General features: G+C 51.6%; 1 protein-coding gene and 1 long non-coding RNA gene across 3 annotated transcripts in view; both read left to right on the top strand.

Annotated features, from left to right (window-relative positions):
* Positions 1-21,166, top strand: part of LOC142046957 (uncharacterized) — a 93,245-nt gene that overhangs the window by 16,641 nt on the left and 55,438 nt on the right. Inside the window, exon 2 of the long non-coding RNA XR_012656043.1 lies at positions 8,151-8,230. This is a non-coding gene — a long non-coding RNA (uncharacterized LOC142046957). The remainder of the gene's footprint in view (positions 1-8,150; positions 8,231-21,166) is intronic.
* Positions 11,385-21,166, top strand: part of LOC116836955 (avidin-like) — a 33,042-nt gene continuing 23,260 nt past the window's right edge. Inside the window, exons 1-4 of one of the 2 annotated variants that reach the window (XM_032800988.2) lie at positions 11,385-11,676; positions 13,541-13,754; positions 15,321-15,441; positions 17,168-17,779. In XM_032800988.2, the coding sequence (XP_032656879.1) occupies positions 11,605-11,676; positions 13,541-13,754; positions 15,321-15,441; positions 17,168-17,270 (510 nt within the window). In that variant the 5' untranslated portion in view covers positions 11,385-11,604 and the 3' untranslated portion in view covers positions 17,271-17,779. Of the gene's footprint in view, positions 11,677-13,540; positions 13,755-15,320; positions 15,442-17,167; positions 17,780-21,166 lie in introns of those variants that run through there. The other variant, XM_075066796.1, reaches the window with a different exon arrangement.

The following is a 21,166-nucleotide window of genomic DNA, read 5'->3' as shown; positions in this document are numbered from 1 at the left end:
TGGAAGGGAACTCTGGAAGTCATCTAGTCCCACCCCCTGCTCAAAGCAGGACCAATCACACCACAAGCAGACTTTCATACCACACGCTGGGGAACTGAGGCACAGGATGCAGCCCAGGGCGCTGGGGGTGTATTGGTAAGAGAAAGCTCCAGACACTGAACTTGACACCTGCAGCTGCTGACTCTGCCTAGGAGAAGGGATACACAGACATACAAGGCCCTTTGGTTTAGCTTGTATCATCTTTCAAGTGTCCAGGAAATTTTATTTGGTGTTTAATTAGTGAAAAAATGAAGGTCACTGTGACTTGACCCTGGGCTGTGTGTGCCCCAGGCTCTGCAGCTCGCAGTGTCCCTGGTTTCCTCCCAACCCTCTGGAGCAACAACTCAGAGCAGGGTGATCCAGGGACAGATGGGACCAGGGTAACCCCTTCACTGCTGCCCAGGGGCCCTGGCTGCAGAGTAAGTGGGGTCCCCAGTGCCAGTACTTGGTGGAGGAAGCCAGGCTTGGGCAGGTAGTCCCTTTCCCTGGGCAGAGCGTCGGGGGGCAGCATGGAGGAAGCCAGGTCTAGGGAGGAGCTGAACAGCAGGGACCTTGGGGTGGAGCCAGAGCTGGGTGACATTGGGAGCCAGATAGCAGGGCTGCTTGGACAGCAGAGCCCCTGCAGGGAGCAGGAACTGGGCACAAGTAGGCAAGAGGCAGAAAAAGGAGGTTCTCCCTTGAGAGTCATCCCTGATCCCCAGCTTCTCCCTTCCCCACATACCTTGTGTAGTGACCGCTGCTGCTTGGCAAGGAGCCTGGCCCCGGAGAGCCAGTAGCAGAGATCCCTTCAAAGGGGGTGTTGGACTCCTACCCACCCTGCCCACCAGGCTGGCTGCAGTGGCTGACGAAGGTGGTGCCAGCCTCGGGGCAGACTGTTACCAGTGGGCACCAACCCCAAACCGCAGTGTGTTCTGTCCTTGATAGCTGCTTTCAACTCCTGAAAGGGGGTTCCAAAGAGGATGGATCAAGACTGTTCTCAGTGGTACCAGATGACAGAACAAGGAGCAATGGTCTTAAGTTGTAGTGGGGGAGGTTTAGGTTGGATATTAGGAAAAAAAATTTCACTAGGAGGGTGGTGGCACTGGAATGGGTTCCCCAGGGAGGTGGTGGCATCTCCTTCCATAGAGGTCTTTAAGGTCAGGCTTGGCAAAGCCCTGACTGGGATGATTTAGTTGGGAGTTGGTCCTGCTTTGAGCAGGGGGTTGGGCTAGATACCTCCTGAGGTCCTTTCCAACCCTGATAGTCTATGATTCTATGTTTCTTAGATTTCACCAGCCAAGCAGCAAGTGTGATTTACTCCTCGGGCACAGTAATAGCCTAACCCTGCTGTCACAGACAGTCCCAAGAGAGCTGCCGTTGTGGCAGACGGCCCCTCACCCCAAAAATCACAGCACTACTCAGGTTCCTGCCAGTGCCAAAGGCCAGTCACTCACCCCAGGCCAAATGCACTCTAGATCCTGTACCAAAGCAACGCTGGCGGTCAGTCCTGTCACAATTCACTAAAGGTTAATTAACTGCACAAAAGAAATAAGAGTTAAATGTTCTAGGTCCAAGCCAGTAAATGTAGACACGCAGACACGTCACAGTCAGGTTCCAAGCAGCAGCACTCATAAGAGTGGCCGTACGGGGTCAGACAAAAAGGTCCAGCTAGCCCAGTATCCTGTCTACCAACAGTGACCAATGCCAGGTGCCCCAGAGTGAGTGAACCTAATAGGCAATGATAAGTGATCTCTCTCCTACCATCCATCTCCATCCTCTGACAAACAGAGGCTAGGGATACCATTCCTTACTCATCCTGGCTAATAGCCATTTATGGACTTAATCACCATGAATTTATCCAGTTCTCTTTTAAACCCTGTTATAGTTCTAGCCTTCACAACCGCCTCAGGCAAGAAGTTCCACAAGTTGACTGCACGCTGGGTGAAGAACAACTTCCTTTTATTTGTTTTAAACCTGCTACCTATTAATTTCATTTGGTGACCCCTAGTTCTTGGATTATGGGAATAAGTAAATAACTTTTCCTTATCCACTTTCTCCACATCACTCATGAGTTTATAGACCTCTATCATATCCCCCCTTAGTCTCTTTTTCCAAGCTGAAGAGCCTAGTCTCTGCTTCATTTCTCTCGATGGGAATCTCCAAACCCCTCTACATTAACTGCCCTTGCTCTGAACCTTTTCCAGTGGCTGTATATTTTTTGAGGTGAAGGAACCACATCTGTACGGCAGTATTCGAGAGTGGGGCAGACATGGACTGACTATAGGGCAATATATATTCTCAGCTTATCTCTCTAACCCCTTTAATGATTCCTAACAATACCTGTTGCTTTTGACCACTGCACTACTGCATGCGACATCTCTCAGAGATACTGTCCCACGATGCGCCAAGATCTTTTCCTGACTCATTGAGCTCCTATGCCTCCTTTATCTGTGATGAGTTTGGGTTGATTTTTCCCTGTGCATTACTTACATGTATCACGAAATTCATTTTGCCATGTGTCCCATATTTAGTTTTTGAGATTTGTTTGAAATTCTTCATAGTCTGCTTTGTCGGAACTATTCTTGGAGTGTTAGTTATCATCCTGCAAACTTTTTGCCACCTCACTCTTTACCCCTTTCTCCAGATCATTTATGAATAAATTGAATCGGATTGGTCCGAGGACTGACCCTTGGGGACCACCACTAGTTACCCCTCTCCACTCTGAGCCGGTCCCTCTGCTCGGGGATTTTTATTCCTTTCCCCCAGAGCTCACACTGGGGTGGGACGCGGGTTTTAGCACATCCCTTCTTCATGGGGTTGGGGGAACAATAACAAAGTCTCCTGTCCAATGTTGTTCTCCAGGGGTTCATCTGGTGTCTATGGGCCTCCTTCTGTTGGGCAGGGGGTGACATCCGTGGTGGTTCACTGGTATGTCACACTGGGAAACGCTCCTCTCCCGACTGAGGGTTTCCAGGGCCAGAGCAAACGCTTCTCTAGTCACAGAGCAAACCCTTCCCTGTTCCTGATAGCATGGGGTGCAGCTATTACTAGTGAGATGAAGGCCAGCAGCAACTCGCACGTGGTTCATAAAGGCCAACCAGCAATCAGACTGTGGTTAGTCGCTGACTGCATGGGTGTCTCTCTGTGTGCTGTCCCCGCTCTGTGCACAGAGCCGACACCGCAGACCTCGATCGAGCTGCCCCATGAGACCGTAGTGAAGGCATCCGGCTGGGTTTATTGCCGACAAAGCACGGTATTAGTGCCCTGTGCATCTACAGGTTCACTTAATACATTTACGCCCGGGACAATGAATGGCAGGACTTTCCATTCCCCTCAGCTGGCCAAAGACACCCACTCTGAGACCACTCTTTATACACCGATACAAACAAGTGACATACTGCCCCTGGGACGTGGTTAGCTACCACACTTTGCCTCATACCTTTTGGTTCAATCAAAACCTCGTGATCCACGTCCCTGTCATCCTGCCCTCATCTTTAAGAGAGGTCAGCGGGTCCCTGTTATCACTGAGGAAGGTGTTTGCACCCACTGGGCATCAGGGTGTTCTGGTATCACCCTTCTGGAATGTGTTTGCGGGAGCGTCCTGTGCCCAGCGCTTCTCAGGAACATGTGCCTGCAATGACAGACCTGCTCTTGCCAGGTTCTGTGCGCCTGACTCCTGCTCACAGCCTGACTGTTGCTAACTTTGCCTTCCATTAGCAGGGCCTGACTACCATCTTAGTTCAGGCCTCATACCTGGTCTCTTCTACCAGGCCTCATGTGTCCGGATCTCTCTCTGGCTACTACACACACCTCTAGAAATCCAATACCTATTTTAACACTGCTAACACACAGGTGGGCCAGACCGGTTTCCAGCTGCACATTTGTCAGAGCTCAGTGAGGCCTTGGCAGGAGATGGTACCTGGTCTGCCAGAAGCACAGTGCCCCTGCCGTGTGTGTGTGTGTGTGTGTGGTTTGCTACATTGCCGTACTTTGAGAGACAGCCTTGCCTTTATACGGACTAATGCATTAATAACATCAACATCTCCCTAATGTCAGGCGCAGCACTTGCTTAGTACAATCAGTATTTTCAGGTACCCGAGTGGTCCAAACATTCGGCTGAAAATCAGTAAAAACCAAATCACAGCATTTGTAGACCTGGGAATGTTTCAGAGCCTCAGGCAGAGCTGAGCTGGCTTTGAGGTGACGGTGGCGAGGTAGCTTGGGCTGAAGCGGCAGAGAGCAGCCACCGAGCAGAGGGATTCTAGTGCTGGTCTCTGGAGCAAGCAAAGGGAAATCCCCTCATCGGGGTTGGGAGGCAGAGCCCCTGGCACAGCCCAGAGAGCACTGGCCTGCCAGCATCTTTGGCCTCCCCCAAGACAGCGCAGGTAGCTGTGAGCTTGGCGCTGGCCTGAGGTGATGCTTGGAACACGATTGCCACCCACACCCCTCTGGCAGAGGAGGTTTGAGGCTGCAACTATCGCACCCTGGGTGAGTGGGAGAGGAGGGAGTCTTACCTAACAGTGTTAATTTCTTATTTGCTGGTTTTCCCAGCTTTATTCTGTGGGTCCCGCCCTCCCCTGACACACACATTTGTCCCCGATGCAGTTCTCTTCCCTTTCAGCCCTGGGACTTGGGGCTTGCGGGTAGGAAGTATGGCCTGCCAAGGGCACCCACATGGGGCAGAGAGTTTCTTGGAAGGATTTAAGTTGATATTTTTTTAAGTCTTTAAAAGGAACCCCTAGCAAAGTGAACGTGGCCCTAGGAACTGCTAGCTGTGCTACAGGGCATGGCTGGCCATTGCTGCACTGGTGGGAACCGGCCAAAACGCCCTGCTCAGAGGGTTACAGGGAATTCTCGCATTGGGGGGTGCTAGGTCCATAGCTCAGCAAACTCACACGAGGAAGGGCAAAGATTTCAATGGTGCTGCTGTGCGGTGCCCTCCTCTGGCAAACAGTGAAACGCCAGGCACAGGATCCTGCCTTTCAGAGGCCTGGTCTACACTACACATCTAAACTGATTTTAGCAGCGTTAAACCAATTTAACGCTGTACCCGTCCACACTACGAGGCCCTTTATATCGATATAAAGGGCTCTTTAAATCGGTTTCTGTACTCCTCCCCCGACAAGAGGAGTAGAGCTAAAATCGGTATTATCATATCGGATTAGGGTTAGTGTGGCCGCAAATCGATGGTATTGGCCTCTGGGCGGTATCCCACAGTGCACCACTGTGACCGCTCTGGACAGCAATCTGAACTCGGGTGCACTGGCCAGGTATACAGGAAAAGCCCTGTGAACTTTTGAATTTCATTTCCTGTTTGGCCAGCGTGGAGCTCTGATCAGCACAGGTAGCAATGCAGTCTCCTGAGAACTGAAAAAGAGCTCCAGCATGGACTGAACAGGAGGTACGGGATCTGATCATTGTATGGCAGAGACAGAATCTGTTTATCAGAGCTCCGTTACAGGAGACGAAATGCAAAGCATTTGAAAAAAAAACACTCCAGACTACACAGTGCTGCGTGACAAGCGTAAGGGAAGCCAGAGACTCAAATAACGTTCATGGGGGACGGAGGAAGGGGTATCTGAGGACTTCCAACTATCCCACATCCCCGACAGTCTCCGAAAAGTATTTGCATTCTTGGCATGAGCTCCAAATGCCTGTAGGGTCAAACACTTTGCTGGCATGGTCAGGGATAGCTCGTCAATTTACTCCCCCCCACACGTGAAAGAAAAGGGAAAGAAACATTTCTTGACTTTTTTGATGTCACCCTATGTCCTACTGAATGCTTGCTGGTAGACGCGAGCGCTGCAGCAGTGAAGAGCATATCTGTTTTCTCTCCCCTTCCTAGTGGCAGATGGTACAATATGACTGATATCTGTTGTCACATCAGCTGTTAGTGCTCCTGGTTAGCCTTCAGGTGAGGCTGGCTGGGGTGCCTGGGTAAAAATAGGAATGGCTCTGTGTCATTCCTAGTAGATAGTACAGAATGGCTGGTAACCATCTTCATCATAGCAACAGGGGCTGAGCTCCATCAGCGCCCTTTCTTTCGGCTGTAAAGAACATTGTCCTGGCCTCTTGGACTGTCATAGCAGTACGTATGCTGGGCTCCTCTTCTCCTGCACCACTTAATGTTCTGCCTGGACTGTAATAGCATTGGGAGGCTCCTTCCTCTCATCTTTACTCACTGACAAGGTCAGTGTTTCTTATTCTTTATTACTTCATGAACAAATGGGGGGACACTGCAGGTACCGCAGAAGGTGGTGGGAGAGGGGAAGCAACAGGTGGGGTTGTTGCAGGGGACCCCTGTGAATGGCATGTAGCTCATCATTAGCGCAGGATCTGACATAGAGCAGCTGTGCTCTCCTGATACACTGGTTCCTAGCACACTGCCCCATATCTAGCAAGATAACTCACTTTTAGAAACCATAACGAGGAATTACTCAGGGAGTCATTCCCAATTTGCTTTTTGCCGCCTGTTGATCTCAGCCAGAGCACCCATCAGATAGCAACAGACAATACAGAAGAACAGATAACTGTCATCGTCATTGCCAATTTACACTGGCAGCAGCAACAGTACAGAACAACTGATAACCACCTCTGCATTCATGCAAAAGCAAATGAAGCGCAGTGTAGCGCTGGAGATCGCTCTGTCCGAGGCATCCAGTACACATACAATGACTGTTAAAAAAAAAAAGCTGAAGGGCTTCATGGTTGCCGGCTATGGCATCTGCCAAGGCAATCCAGGGAAACAGGCAACACGAAATGATTGCTGGCGTTGTTTCCCAGATGGAAGGAATGAACTGACTGACACTACCAGAACCAACGACACACATAATTTTTGCCCACATCAAGCCACTGGGGACTCTCAACACAGAATTCAAGGTGCGGGGAGACTGCGAGAACTATGGGATAGCTATGGAATAGCTACCCACAGTGCAACGCTCGGAAATCGACGCCTAGCCTCGACCATGGACACACACCACCGAATTAATGTCTTAGGTGGCCGCGTACACTCGACTTTATACAACTTGTTTTATAAAACCGGTTTTAACGTAAAAATCGGAATAATCCCATAGTGTAGACGTACCACCAGAGGATTTTAGCTACAAGAAAAAAGGCAGAAGAGTGCAGAGGTAGAGGTGACTGAAGCTCCCCCATTTATCGGCATTCTAAAGTAGTGATTTTCCCTACACTCCCCCCCCCTCCCAAATTTCCCCAACTCCCCCCACCCACTGCCAGTTTTGTGAACTGGTTGCATGCAGTGTTGCCAATTTAGTGACTGATTGGAAAATTGAATTAAAATTGAAACATTAATACACACTTCAAAAGCATATACAGTGTTTGATAAAATACATGTATCTGAACAGTCTGAACATAGACTAGCTTCCTTACACAGCTGTGTTTTTATGACAGTGTCAGTGTGTTCATTGCGGTGATGTTGGCCAACCTAATAGTTTCAAATGATGATTTGTAAGCAAAGTCTATTGAGCTCTCCCTGGCAGCTAGTGATGAGCTGGGGCTGGGGGGAAAGGCTTCAGGCCCAGAATGTATTTACATTCACACCTAATCTACCTAGGGATCCAGCAAACAGAGCTGTGTTGCTCAAGCGATAGAGTTTGACTGGGGTTGGGTTACAAATCACTTGAATGGGGGGCAGGGAGGTAATGAAATGTTATTATTGTATGAGTAAAGGGCAGTAGAATTTTACTTAGCCTGTGCTGCTTGAGGGCATCAAGAGAGCGGGTGGGGACCAGGGCTGGCTCCGGTCATCAGCCGACCAAGCAAATGCTTGGGGCGGCACCTTGTAAGGGGCGGCCAATCTTCGTGGGGCAGGGTGGTGCTCGGGTTTTTTTTTGGAAGGTGACAGGGCCAGCAAGAGTTAATTTCCTCACAGACTGACCTGACCCAGGGCCAAACTTTGGACACTGGTTAGGAAGATCTGTAAATGAACAGAGCTTAGAAATGCAAGTCTGCATTGGTAGAGGTAGAAGGGGAGGTGTTTGCTCAGGTCTTGGAATATAACAAACAAGTCTTGTCCGTTGCTATAGCTTTGATTCAAAGATCAAAAAAGGAATATTAACATTTATGATGACACTTGAGTGAAACAGTATTATTGTCTTTGTGTCTCTTTGAAGGTTGCGGTAACCTGTATCTGAACTGTTTAATGGATAAATTACCCTGTGCTAATAGCCAGGATGTTTGGGAGAAGGAGAGTGTGACGTTATTGATATAAACTGGAACCATATAGAACATGGTTTGCAACCAAGGTCCTGTAGTGAAGCCAAATCTTATGTAAAGGGGGTCATATAAGGTGTCTAAGACCAGGTTATGGGTTACTGGTTATGATTATGCTGTCTGTGTGTCTGTATCATTTTGTAGTTGAAGTTATAAGTATTGGCTGTATGCTGTCTGTATTTCAAACTGGTGCTGTAGTTCTGGGTGACACCCCAGACAAGTTGGTGTTAGGTCTGCTTAGGGGCCCATTAAGGACCATCAGCTACACAACTGACCCACTGAGAGGAGGCAGATACGCCTTGTAACTCAGCAGGGTGTGCAGAAACTGGCCCATGTGACTGCAAACTCCATTTTACTGTAATTTTCCACAGTAAGAACAAAGAAGTGTCCTTACACTTGGAAAAGCCTGTATAAAAGGCTTTTATCTCATCTCCATCTGGTCTTCAATCCTGCTTCCTACCTCTGGAGGGACTTTGCTGCGAACTGAAGATCTACACAAGGGACTGATGACCCATCCCAGCGGGGAATGTTCTCCAGAGACTTGATTTGAACATGCAGTTTACTCCATCACTGCTACAAGCCTGAACTAAGAACTTTGCCATTACTGTATGTAATTGATTCCATTTAACCAGTTCTAGCTCTCATCTCTATCTTTTTCCTTTTATGAATAAACCTTTCGATTTTAGATTCTAAAGGATTGGTAACAGCGTGATTTGTGGGTAAGATCTGATGTGTATATTGACCTGGGTCTGGGGTGTTGGTTATCATAACCATTCATCCCCAGGACGTGTGGGACTGGTGGTGATACTGGGAGACTGGAGTGTCTAAGGAAATTGCTTGTGTGACTTGTGATTAGCCAGTGGGGTGAAACCGAAGTCCTTTTTGTCTGGCTGGTTTGGTTTGCCTTAGAGGTGGAAAAACCCCAGCCTAGGGCTGTGACTGCCCTGTTTAAGCAATTGGTCCTGAACTGGCAATCTCAGTTGGGTCCCGCCAGAACCGCATCGTCACAGAGAGTTAAGCCTATTGTTTTCTCAGGACAAAAGCCTGCTGGGAATGTATAAGAAACTTGAGCCATGATCCTGCTTCATCTCAGATCTGCTTTGGGTTTCAAGAGGGGGAAACCTTAAGCCACAAGGATTTAGATCCCCAGTCATTGAGTGGAGTCACCCTGAATATGGACATTGGACTGTAACATATGGACTATTTCTAAAAGGACTTTTGGCAACTACAAGCTCATCTCTACTATGTATCTGAACCTCAAGAATTGAATTCAAGTCTGTCTGTATATTGATCTTTTAACCAACACTCTCTCTCTTTTCTTTTTTAATAAATTTTAGTTTAGTTAATAAGAATTGACCATAAGCGTATATTTTGCGGTAAGATCTAAGGTATAATTGGACCTGGGTATGTGGCTGATCCTTTGGGGTTGGAAGAACCTTTTCTTTTATATGGTGAGATAAGATTTTCAGGAATTATCATCATATCTCTGACGTGTGTGTCTGGATGGAGGCCTGAGGCTGGGCACTTTAAGGGAACTGTGTTGTTTGGACTTCTGAGTAACCAGTGAAGTATTGTAGAAGCTGTTTTGTGCTGGTTGGTAAATCTAAGTATTGGAATAACCACCAGCGTTTGGGGCAGGGGTGGCTTTAGGTATTTTTGCCGCCCCAAGCACAGCAGGCAGGCTGTCTTCGGTGGCTTGCCTGCGGGAGGTCCCTGGTCCCATGGCTCGCCTGCAGGAGGTCCGCCGAAGCCATAGGACCAGCAGACCCTCCGCAGGCATGCCACCAAAGGCAACTTGCCTGCCGCCCTTGCAGAGACTGGCAGAGCGCCCCCCGTGGCTTGCTGCCCCAGGCACGCACTTGGCGTGCTGGTGCTTGGAGCCACCCCTGGTTTGGGGTATGTCTGCCCCGTTCTGTTTGCAGTTCACCCCGACTGAGTGACCTCAGCTGGCTTCACGGGCAGCACCATCACAGCCTATGAGTCAGCAGGACATGTAGGGATGCACTTAAGGACAGGGACTCTAGGAGCTTATCCATGCCCAAGTGCTGGGAGCTTGTGTTGGGACAAAAGATGTACAAGCCATGTGGCAACGGATTTAAAAAGGCAGCTGCACCTTCTCCATTTTGTCTTCAGTGCTGCTTCCTACCTCTGGAGTCACTTCTCTACAAACTGAAGCTTTGAAAAAAGGTCTGAATGACCCATCCAAGCTTTGGTTGTGTTCCAGCGGGACTCTACAAGCCAGCAAACTCACCAATTCTGCCAAGAACCTGATGTCACATGTGTGGAGCTGATGGCTTTGACCATTTAACAACTCTCTTCTCATTCTTTTCTTTCCTTTTCTAATAAACTTTTAGTTTTCTATACCGAAGGATAGGCTGGCAGCGTGGTATTTTGGGTAAGATCCACACTAGTGTTGATCTGGAAATGTGGCTAGCCCTTTGGGGATTACAAGAACGTTTTGTACAGTAAGCAGAGTTTTAAATAACTTCTCATTGTACGGGACCCAGGCACTGACTGGGAGCAAGAGGCTGGGATGCAGTAAAGGGGGCTGGGTGATTTCTGGTTTTGGCTTCCTGATAATGAGCGTGGTGGGGATCACGAGCAGCGATGTCACTGGTTGGTGAGTCGAACTTCAGTGTTACCCACCAGTTTGGGGAGAATCGGCTCTGTTTTGCAGCCTGCCCTGGCTTTGACAGTGCCAGCGAAGGCTGCCCCAGGCTCCTGGGATCACAGGAGCACCCTCAGGAATCGGGCTCCCAGCAAAAAGCACCAAGGGGACCTCACTTTTTGGACTGCCAGTGGAAAGAGACGTGTGGTCAGACACGTTTGACACTGTGTGGGGCTGGTGACAGAAACCTTATATCCCAAGAGCCACTGTAGGAGTTATCCCAGCCTGGGCATGCCAGCAAACCTGGGGAGGCCCCTGGCCTGTCAGCACCTTAAGGCTCAATGAGCAGCACTTCAGCTTACCTCTCCCACCTGCTGATGCCCTGCCTAAGGGGCCTTCACGTGGTCCTCTCGCTCCGCCTCTGCCGTGTGCTGGGATCTATCTATAGCTGGGCACTGACCGCACTCCTCACATCACTGCCCAGGTCACACGGCTTCTTTTCATTTTGTCTTGCTGGCCCTGCCAGCGGCTTGGGCTGGAGATTGAATTTCAGTGAGACATAAACATAATAACCGAAGTGCCCGCTCACTTCTGGGAACTGCCAGCAAAGAGAGAACCAACGCAGCTCAGGTTGCAGCCCCGGCCTGCTGTGAGGGGATATAAAGACAGGGCCTGACGGGTGGCCCCAGACTAAGTGCCTGGGAGACTCAACTGGCTTCTGCAGGCGGCTTCTACTCCAAGTGGTGATGGGGAAAATCGGCTTCTCCCTGATCCTCACCCTGGCTCTGGTGACCCTCAGCACCTCTTCAGAGAGAAAGGTATGGGGCAGACTGGGCAGGGCGAGGGGCCGAGGGGGCTGGGCGCTGGCTCTGGGGTGTCTCACGCTGGGGCAGGGTGAGGGGCCGAGGGGGCTGGGCGCTGGCTCTGGGGTGTCTCACGCTGGGGCAGGGTGAGGGGCCGAGGGGGCTGGGTGCTGGCTGTGGGGTGTCTCAGGCTGGGCAGGGTGAGGGGCCAAGGGGGCTGGGCGCTGGCTCTGGGGTGTCTCAGGCCGGGGCAGGGTGAGGGGCAGAGGGGGCTGGGCGCTGGCTCTGGGGTGTCTCAGGCCGGGGCAGGGCGAGGGGCCGAGGGGGTTTTCCAGTGATAGTTTCTGCAGCAGGGGCCAGAATCCCTTTGCTCCATCGATCTGGTGAAATGGCAGCAGGCAATGGCTGTGCAGGTGCTGGGGTCAGGGGCAGGGGCAGCAGGAGCTTGACAGGACAAAAATCACAAAATACCTTTTTTAAACCTCTCTGTTTTGAGGCCTGACTTGGGCAGCTGAGCAGGGTCCAGTCTGTAACAGGCTGCCATGAAAAGGACAGTGTCCAGCTGCTATCCCTGTCCACTGGGGAAGGGATTCAGCTCAGTTTGCACCAAAGGAGATTTAAGTTAGATAGTCAGAGAAACTTTCCAGCCATCAGGGTGTTAAGCACTGGGGCAGGTGTCACGGAGTGTGGGGGGAGACCAGGCCCTGCACCCCCGGCTTTCTGCGATTTATCACGACCCTCAGCCAGCCAGTAACACAGGTTTATTTAGACGACAGGAACATGGTCCCAGACAGGTCTTGCCGGTACAGACCACAGGACCCCCTTGAGTTAGGTCCATCTGGGGCCCCTAGGGAGGCCACAGCCCTGTTGGGAAGCCAAAGCCTCGTCGGGGCCCCTTTCCATTTCCCAGCCAGCTCCCAAACTGAAACTCCCTCCAGCCTCTCACTCAGCGTCCCCCCAGCTCCTCCCCCCACCTTTGTCCAGTGTCCCGGGCAGAGGTGTCACCTGGCCTCCAACCCCCCTCCTGGGTTCTCAGGTTACTTGCTCAGGTATCCTCCCTTCCCCAGTGCAGCCCATCCCAGCACAACTCCCCTGCAACCTTCCCAAGTCAATACTCCCCACTCAGCATTCACAGAACACAGCAAGAACGTTCCCACTTCGTCACAGCAGGTTCCCAGGGGGAGGCTGCACCATCCCCGGCACTGGAGGTTTTTAAGAGCAGGTTAAATAAACCCCTCTCAGAGATGGTCTCGGTACAACATAAGCCTGTGGCAGCACGGGGCTGGCCCAGATGGCCTTTCCAGGTCCCGTCCAGCCCCACATTCATGGGGTCGGATTCATGTTCTGAACGGTTGGTGTTGGCCATTCTCTGCTTCACGCTGTGTAACGTCGGACTCCGGCTCTTCACGTCTGTGCTCAGCAGTGCCTGTTCCTGACCTGGGAGCAGGAAGCTCCGGAGTGCAGGCTGCTCCGGTGTGGGAGCGAGCATGAGGAATGCAATGCTTGGATTTCAGTAAAAGCACACGCTGACCATGGCGAGACACAGGGGAATCTGCCAAGCCATCCCTCTGGTGCGCTGGGACCCTGCCTAGAGGGCTCTTTGCTGGACAAAGCCAGGAGCTCATTAATCTTCCATCAGAAATTATGGCCACTAGAAACGCAGCCTCCACGCCCACAAAGAACAGGGTCAGAGGTTCTTCTTGTGACCAGCTGGTTCCATGGGATCTCAGGAGCCAGGGCACAGGCGAGGCACTTTGGGTTTTTTATTTTCTAGTTTGCAGGGTCTCTCTTTTGCATTCGGGGCTCTAGGGGTCACAGTGTCAGGTAAGCGTCTGACCGTGCAGCATTGTGCTTGGGACCACATCTGCTCCCCTTTCAGTGTGACCTGTCCGGACTGTGGCGGAATGAGCTGGACTCGCTGATGGAAATAGATAAAGTTAACGACGCAGGAGAATTTTCCGGCAAGTACCTCACAGCTGTGACGGCCACCAGCAACTGTATCCGCAGCTCGCCCCTGAAGGGAGCCCAGCATGACACGACACAGAGGAGCCAGCCGACCTTTGGCTTCACTGTGAACTGGGAGAAGTTCTCGAGTACGTACCACGCACTGCTTTGGGGCTGGGTGGGGTTAGTGTCAGCATGAATCAGGGCACTGGGAGGATTATTTTGGTTTGTTGGCATGCCAGAAATGGTTTGGGGAAATATGTGACTCAATGCAGTAGTTGTGTTCAATCTGGGGAGGTTAAAATGAATTGTGTATGGCACCAGCAGCCCCTTTACTGGCTACTGTGTCCGTTTCTGCTGTCTGCATTTCAAGAGATATTACAGTCCTGGAAAGGGGTCAGAAAACAGCTACCAGGATGGTTCGAGCTGTGGGAAACCGGCCACCCACGGAGAGACTAGAGCAGCTCAATCTATTTAGTTGATACAAGAGAAGGTTATGGGGGTGTCTGATCATGGCCTAGGGGTGTGTACAGCAGTTATAGTTTGACAGTCACCCCAAACTCGACTCCTGGCCACCCACCCACATGTCTAGCTTACGTAAAGGGGTTCCCTAAATCCCAGATAGCTGGCCCATTGGTGGCAGGGGGGCGGGGGAATGAAGCCTGGGTGATGCCGAGGCTCTAGCTAGTAATTCAGGGGCATGGTTGGGGGGGAGCGGTGCAACAGCTCCAGTTACAACAACTCATCAACAGCTAATTCCATCGTTCTGCTAATCCAGCCGCTTGTGTAACTCCAGTGCGGCCGCTTTCCCGACAGCTCGGCTAGTGCTGTAACACAGGTACTCACGTCACCTAGCGCAGTGACAATAAACCCTGCAAGGACCTGCCTGTGGAGAGCTTCCTGACAGCTGATGACTCTTTACTCTAGCAGACAAAGGTGTCTGGAAACTGAACCCAGATGTACCCAAATTAGAAATGTAGTGGAACTTTTTACCAGTGCAGGTGATTAGCCAATGGGACAACTGACCTGGGCATGTGGTGGATCCTCCATTGCCTGGAATCTTTAAGTCAAGATGGAGTCTATTTCCAAAAGCTGCCTCTGGCTCGACCAGCCGTGGCTGGCTGGATGCTGGGCTACCTGGAGGAGGCCCTAGGGCTGGGTTACACGAGACGCCAGGGTTGTGGCTGATCACAGGAAAGACGATGGCGTGATCAGATGACCATGGGAGGAAGATATCAGCTGCACTTTGCATGGCCTGCCGTGGGCACGGGTGGGTTGGGGAGGCCAGAGGAGCCTATGCACAGTTGAGCGGGTCGAACCGAGGCCTGAAGGAGACAGGGCCCTGGCGCATGGTGGCCAGCAGACTTTGGAAATGGCCTAGGCATGTGGGGCCTGGGAGACGGAGGAGTCCAGGTGTCCCCCAGCCTGGTAGGCCTCTCCCCTTCCTGACCCTGCCCAGTCTCATGTAGCCGCCCCAGAAAATGGAGTCATTGTGCTGCTCCGCCGCCTGGGCAGGTGCCTGGGAAAGCGCATCATCGGGGTGAGATGCTGCGGAGGCAGAGAGAGGGGCTCTTTGTATGCCTGTGGCACGGGAGTCGTGTCATCGACACAGAGCGCACCCTCTCCCTCCACCCTGAGCTCTGGGCTCGGTATCTGAGGGATACAGAGCTTGTGGCACTGTCTCTCCCTCTGACTCCTGTCCGGTTCCCTCACAGACTCAACGACCGTCTTCGTAGGCCAGTGCTTCATTAGTGATAAAGGGAAGGAAACTCTGAAGACCATGTGGCTGCTGCGTGAGGAGGTCGGATCTCCTGGAGATGGCTGGAGAGCGACCAGGTGGGTGACTGGGCACAGACTGGCCAGAAGCAAAGGTGCCACCTGCAGATCTGGGACTGCAGGGCCTGGCTCCGTCTCTGCTCAGCACTGTGGGATCCTGACCCGGCTCTGAGCCTGTGCAGGATGAGCTGGTGAAGGGCAGAGTGGGGCTCTCTCAGCCCAAAATCACAAATCCTTGAAACCCCCCTCCCAACCCCCCGTATCTGGCTGGAGGAGAAGGAGGTGGTGTGAATATGAATGAAGGTTTATTCCCCAAATGTGCTGAGTTCCCTGGGCCCTGTCACACCCCAGGGCTGTGTGTGATCCCCGACGGGTCAGGCCAGGGCCAGGGCCATGTCTTCCCACAGCTCTTCTCCAAGAACTCGCTAATGGGTGAGCAGCCCACTGGGGGTGTGGGCATCCTGTGAGTGGTAGCATCCCCAGGGAACCGAGTCAGTGCCAGGGAAGAGCCCAAGGGTGGCCTTGCTGACCCACCCAGGGGGGGATGGCTGGATGAGCAGCCCCCAGAGCCCGTGCCGGCCCCCCTGGGTGCTGCTGGGTGGCTCTGAGGCCATGCCAATGCGGGGTGCTCACAGCCACACTGCCTCCCTGGGCTGGACAGCTGGGAACCCTGTGAGGTGGAGCCTGGAGGAGGGACGTTCCCCAGACAGCGGTGCTCAGCACCCAGGCCGGGCGCCCTAGGGATGGGGTGTCCCTCTCTGGGCTTCTCTCCTCAGGCTGACACACTTTTAAAGGGCTCTTCAGTGTAACAGCAAAGCTATTGCTAGAACCCATGGCTGGAAGTTGAAATTAAACAAATTCAAATTAGAAATAAATCACAATTTTTAAACAGTGAGGATAACACTGGAAGAGCTTAGCAAGGGCTGCGGTGAATTCTCCTTTGCAGGCAACTTTTAAATCAAGATTCATAGATTCATAGACTCTAGGACTGGAAGGGACCTCGAGAGGTCATCGATGCGATGTTTGTCTGAAAGATTTGCTCTCCTTCAGTCCCTGCTTCTGGACTTGTCGCAGGATTGAATTCAGGGCATCTCTGTTCTTTGCTGTGCAGGGGTCAGACCGGTCCTAGGGCCTGTGTCAGGTGGGGGGGTCGGACCGGTCCCAGGCCCTGTGCCGCGCGGGGGGTCGGACAGGTCCTAGAGCCTGTGCCATGCGCGGGGGTTGGACTGGTCCCAGGGCCCTGTGCCAGGCAGGGGTGGTTGGACCAGTCCCAGGCCCTGTGCCGGGCAGGGGTTGGACCACTCCCAGGCCCTGTGCCGCGCTGGGGGTCGGCCTAGATCAGAGATAAGTAACCTACGGCACGGGTGCCAAAGGCTGCACACGAGCTGATTTTCAGTGGCACTCACACTGCCCGGCTCCTGGCCACCGGTCCGGGGGACTCTGCATCTTAATTTAATTTGAAATGAAGCTTTTTAAACATTTTAAAAACCTTATTTACTTTACATACAACAATCGTTTAGTTACATATTATAGACTTGTAGAAAGAGACCTTCTAAAAACATTAAAATGTATTACTGGCGTGTGAAACCTTAAATTAGAGGGAATGAATGAAGACTCGGCAGAGCACTTCTGAAAGGTTCCCGGCCTCTGAACTAGATGATCAGAATGGTCCCTTCTGGCCTTGGAATTTGTGAATCACTTGGTGCTCCTGCCTCTCCTTGTGTTGAGCAGCCCCGAGCGCAGGCCCGTGCTAGGCCAGTAACACCAGCTCTCTGCTTCCCTGCAGGGTCGGCACAAACGTTTTCACCCGGAAACGAAATCTAGAGCCAGGAAAAATCCTTCAGCAGCACTCTCCACCCTGTGATACTCCAGCTCCACCAGCACAGTGAACACGCCCTTCAGCTCCACGGCTCCTGTGCCCACCCGGTCTGGACTTGTCCTGGGCGCTCTCAAGTGCGTCTCGCCCAGCAGAGTCACCCAGCTCTGTCTCCACCGCTTCCTCGCTCGCTGGTTACCCCTCCCACAATCGCTGCCCTCGCCCCCAGTGCTGCAGTTTAGTTCATTTCTCAGCAATGCTCTACTGCTGGAGGCAAGTGAGTCTCTTGTGTTTTTATCGCTCTTGGCTTTTTCAGTCGTGGCGTCCACCTGCCCCTCTCCTACTTCCCTGGATGATCCTGAAATCTCTCCCATTAGCTGGGGTCTTTCCAGGACTCTCCTGGCAGCTTTATTGCCCTGGTTCGCTCCTTTCCTCGCTCTCCATAAGTCTACGGCAGAGATTGCACCAACCTTACTAAAGTCCCAGGGAAATGGTGCTCCCCTTCCAAATGGCCTTCACATTCGCTCAGTGCCAGTCAGTGCTCCCAGCTCAAAGCTTCATTTCTCTTAGAAAGTTTCAGCCCTTTGTGAGTTCTGGACTCTAGGCACCAAATAAACTTTGTTCCAATGGAAAAATATTGTGCCATTCTGTGTTGTTATTATTTGAAAATAGTTCTTAGTTCACCATCTGCAGCAGGCTACTTACTACTGCACAGTGACCTGGGACAAGGAGTGTGATGGGAAACTGCTTAAAGTACAAGTGTCTTACTCCATCGGTGGGGAGTGCTGGGTTGCAAATATATTTCCCCATCTCTCTCCCTCTCAGCAATTCAATCCCCTCCTCAACGGCCCATCACGCTGACTAATATGGTCTCGTAGTTTCCTTGTACTCTCTATTGGTTTGTCTGTATCACAGAATTGTAGAAATGGAAGGGACCTTGAGCAGTCACTTAGTCCTGCCTCAGTGCAGGGATTGGACTAGATGTTATCTAGACCAGGGGTGGGCAAACTTTTTGGCCCGAGGGCCACATCCGGGTGGGGAAATTGTATGCAGGGCCATGAATGTAGGGCTGGGGCAGGGGGTTGGGATGCAGGAGGGGGCTCAGTGCAAGGGGTTGGGGTGCAGGAGGGAGTGGGAGGTGGGGTGCGGTGTCAGGAAGAGTCTTCGGACAACGTGTAGGTCCTGTTTTCTAGACTTTTAATCCTTTTTGTTCTTCTCCTTTGGTCTTTCTCCAAATTGTCCACGTTTTCCCCCAAGTGTGGTGCTCCGAACTGGACACAATAGTCCAGTTGAGGCCTAATCAGAGCGGAAGAACGACTTCTTGTGTCTTGCTTACAACACTCCTGCTAATACATCCCAGAATGATGATTGCTTTCTTCGCAATAATGTTACATTGTTGACTCCTATTTAGTTTGTGATCCATTATGACCCCCAGATCCCTTTCCGCAGTGCTCCTTCCTAGGCTGTCATTGCCTATTTTGTGTGTGTGCAACTGATTGTTCCTTCCTCAGTGGAACACTTGCATTTTCCTTTGTTGCTAGCGCTGCAGAGAGTTGCCACGGCTGTTCAGTGCTGCACTAGCATGGAGTACGCGCACTGCTTCAGCTGACTTCCCGTTATCTGTGGAGAAAGACCAAAGGCTCGGTTTGGTGGTGAAGGCACTTGGCCAGGTTTATTGTCAGCAAATCACAATGCTAGCTCCCTGTCCAGTGGGTCACAGGGACACTAACACAGGTACGCCCGTGGCTAGATAAAGGCTCAGTCAGCGCTCTGAGATCCTGGCCCCTCGGCCTCTACAGTGATGTCCTTCCTATGACTTCTCCTTTTATACACTGATACAAACAAGTTGAGTATTACGCTCCAGATGTTGTTAGTAACCACCTTTGGTGGGCCATCTGCCCCCCTTGGCAGAGAAGGGGTTAACAGAACCCTGGGGAGGCTGCAGGAAGCAGCCAATAGGAGAGGGGCTGTGAGGAAGAGCCAATCAGGACCCAGCACATCCATACAAAAGGGAGCTGCGGGGCAGAGTGGGGCAGTTGCTGCCGGGAGCCCAGGGAGGAAGGACTGAGAGCGCTGTCAGCCCCTTGGCCAGGGCAGTGGCTGGCTCCTGGGACTGAGCAGCTGAGGCCCTGAGGTGAGGGCAAGGAAGATGCTGGGGCCCTGGGGAAGTGGCCCAGGGAAATAAAGCAACGTTGACTGAGGTTGCAGAGAGGCAGCAGGAGTCTGCTATTTACAGGGTCTCTGGGCTGGGGCCCGGAGTAGAAGGCAGGCCAGGTCCCCGCCTCTGGCCCCGGCTGGACTGTTAGACAGAGACACACACGCACATGGAAGGGGGAAACCCAGATGCTGACCTAGCCAGAGGGCTGAGGCAGGAAGAGGACACGGCGGTTCTGGGAGCTGAGAGAGGAGCCATTGGCAGGAGCAGAGACAGAGTGCCGGTGTGCAGACTGCGGACATGGAGGTCAGCCTCAAGCTGATCCTCAGCCCAACCAGCAGGAGGTGCCAGTCTGGCGATGAGAGCTGCACCCCATGACACCACCCTTGTGCCTGATAGTGCGAACCAAAAATCCTCCTCCATTACCCTGTCATCCCGTCCTTCTCTTACGAGTGTCGGCGTGTTCCTCTACGGGGTCTTGGGAATGTGCCTACGTAGTTACTTGAGAACTCCTGGCGTTCTTGTTCCATCCACTCCGGTCGGGAATGTGCTGACTTGGTCGGCCAATTCCTGCTGGCTACTTTTCTGCCAAGGCCAGGCCTGCTTTGTATGACGTTATTGATATAAACTGGGACCATACAGAACATGGGTTGCAACCAAGTTCCTGTAGTGGCACCAAATCCTATGTAAAGGGGGCCATATAAAGTGTCTAAGACCAGGTTACGGGTTACTGGTTATGATTATGCTGTCTGTGTGTCTGTATCCTTTTGTAGTTGAAGTTATGAATATTGGCTGTGTACTGTCCGTATTTCAAACTTGTGTTGTGTTACTGGGAAAGATCCCAGACAAGTTGGTGTCAGCTCAGCTTAGCCTGCTTGATGGCCCATTAAGGACCATTAGCTACACAATTGACCCATTGAGAGGGGCGGATACACTTGTGATCAGCAGGGTGTGAGAAACTGGCCCATGTGACTGCAAGACTCCATTTTGCTGTACTTTCCCAGTAGGAACAAAGAGTGTTCTTTACACCTGGAAAAGCCTATATAAGAGGAAGGCCTCATCTCCATTTTGTCTTCAATCCTGCTTCTTACCTCTGGAGGGACTTTGTCAAAGCTGAAGCTCTACAAAGGGACTGATGACCCATCCAGCTGGGGATATTCTCCAGAGACTTGATTTAACCTGCAGTTTACTCATCACTGCTACAAGCCTGAACTAAGAACTTTGCCATTACTGTGGAATGGATTCCATTTAACCAATTCTAGTCTCATCTCTATCTTTTTCCTTTATGAATAAACCTTTAGATTTAGATTCTAAAGGATTGGCAACAGCGTGATTTGTGGGTAAGATCTGATGTGTATATTGACCTGGGTCTGGGGCTGGTCCTTGGGATCGAGAACCTTTTTCTTTTCCTGGTTGTTTCAAACCATTCATCCCCAGGACGGGTGGCACTGGGGTGATACTGGTAGACTGGAGTGTCTAAAGGAAATTGCTTGTGTGACTTTGGGTAGCCAGTGGGGTGAAACCGAAGGTCCTTTTTGTCTGGCTGGATTTGGTTTGCCTTAGAGTGACTCAGAAACAACTCCTCAGCCTGGCATATGATGCCTGTTTGAGCAATTGGTTATCGATTTGGCACTCTCAGTGGGTCCCGCCAGAACTGCATCAACAGTGGCGTAGTCACAGGATCCACAGAACCAGGTCAATTAAGCTTTGGGTCAGAACCCATGCCTATCCAAATTGGAATTTTTTGTATGGAGAGTTTGGTTGGTTAAAAGATCAGTGACCATGAGCCAGAAAGCTCAGCAAATGCAATGAAA

This window comes from Chelonoidis abingdonii, chromosome 6, assembly GCF_003597395.2.
Source record: "Chelonoidis abingdonii isolate Lonesome George chromosome 6, CheloAbing_2.0, whole genome shotgun sequence".
In the NCBI taxonomy this organism is placed as follows: Eukaryota; Metazoa; Chordata; order Testudines; family Testudinidae; genus Chelonoidis; species Chelonoidis abingdonii.
This window is presented reverse-complemented; position numbering and strand designations above follow the sequence as displayed.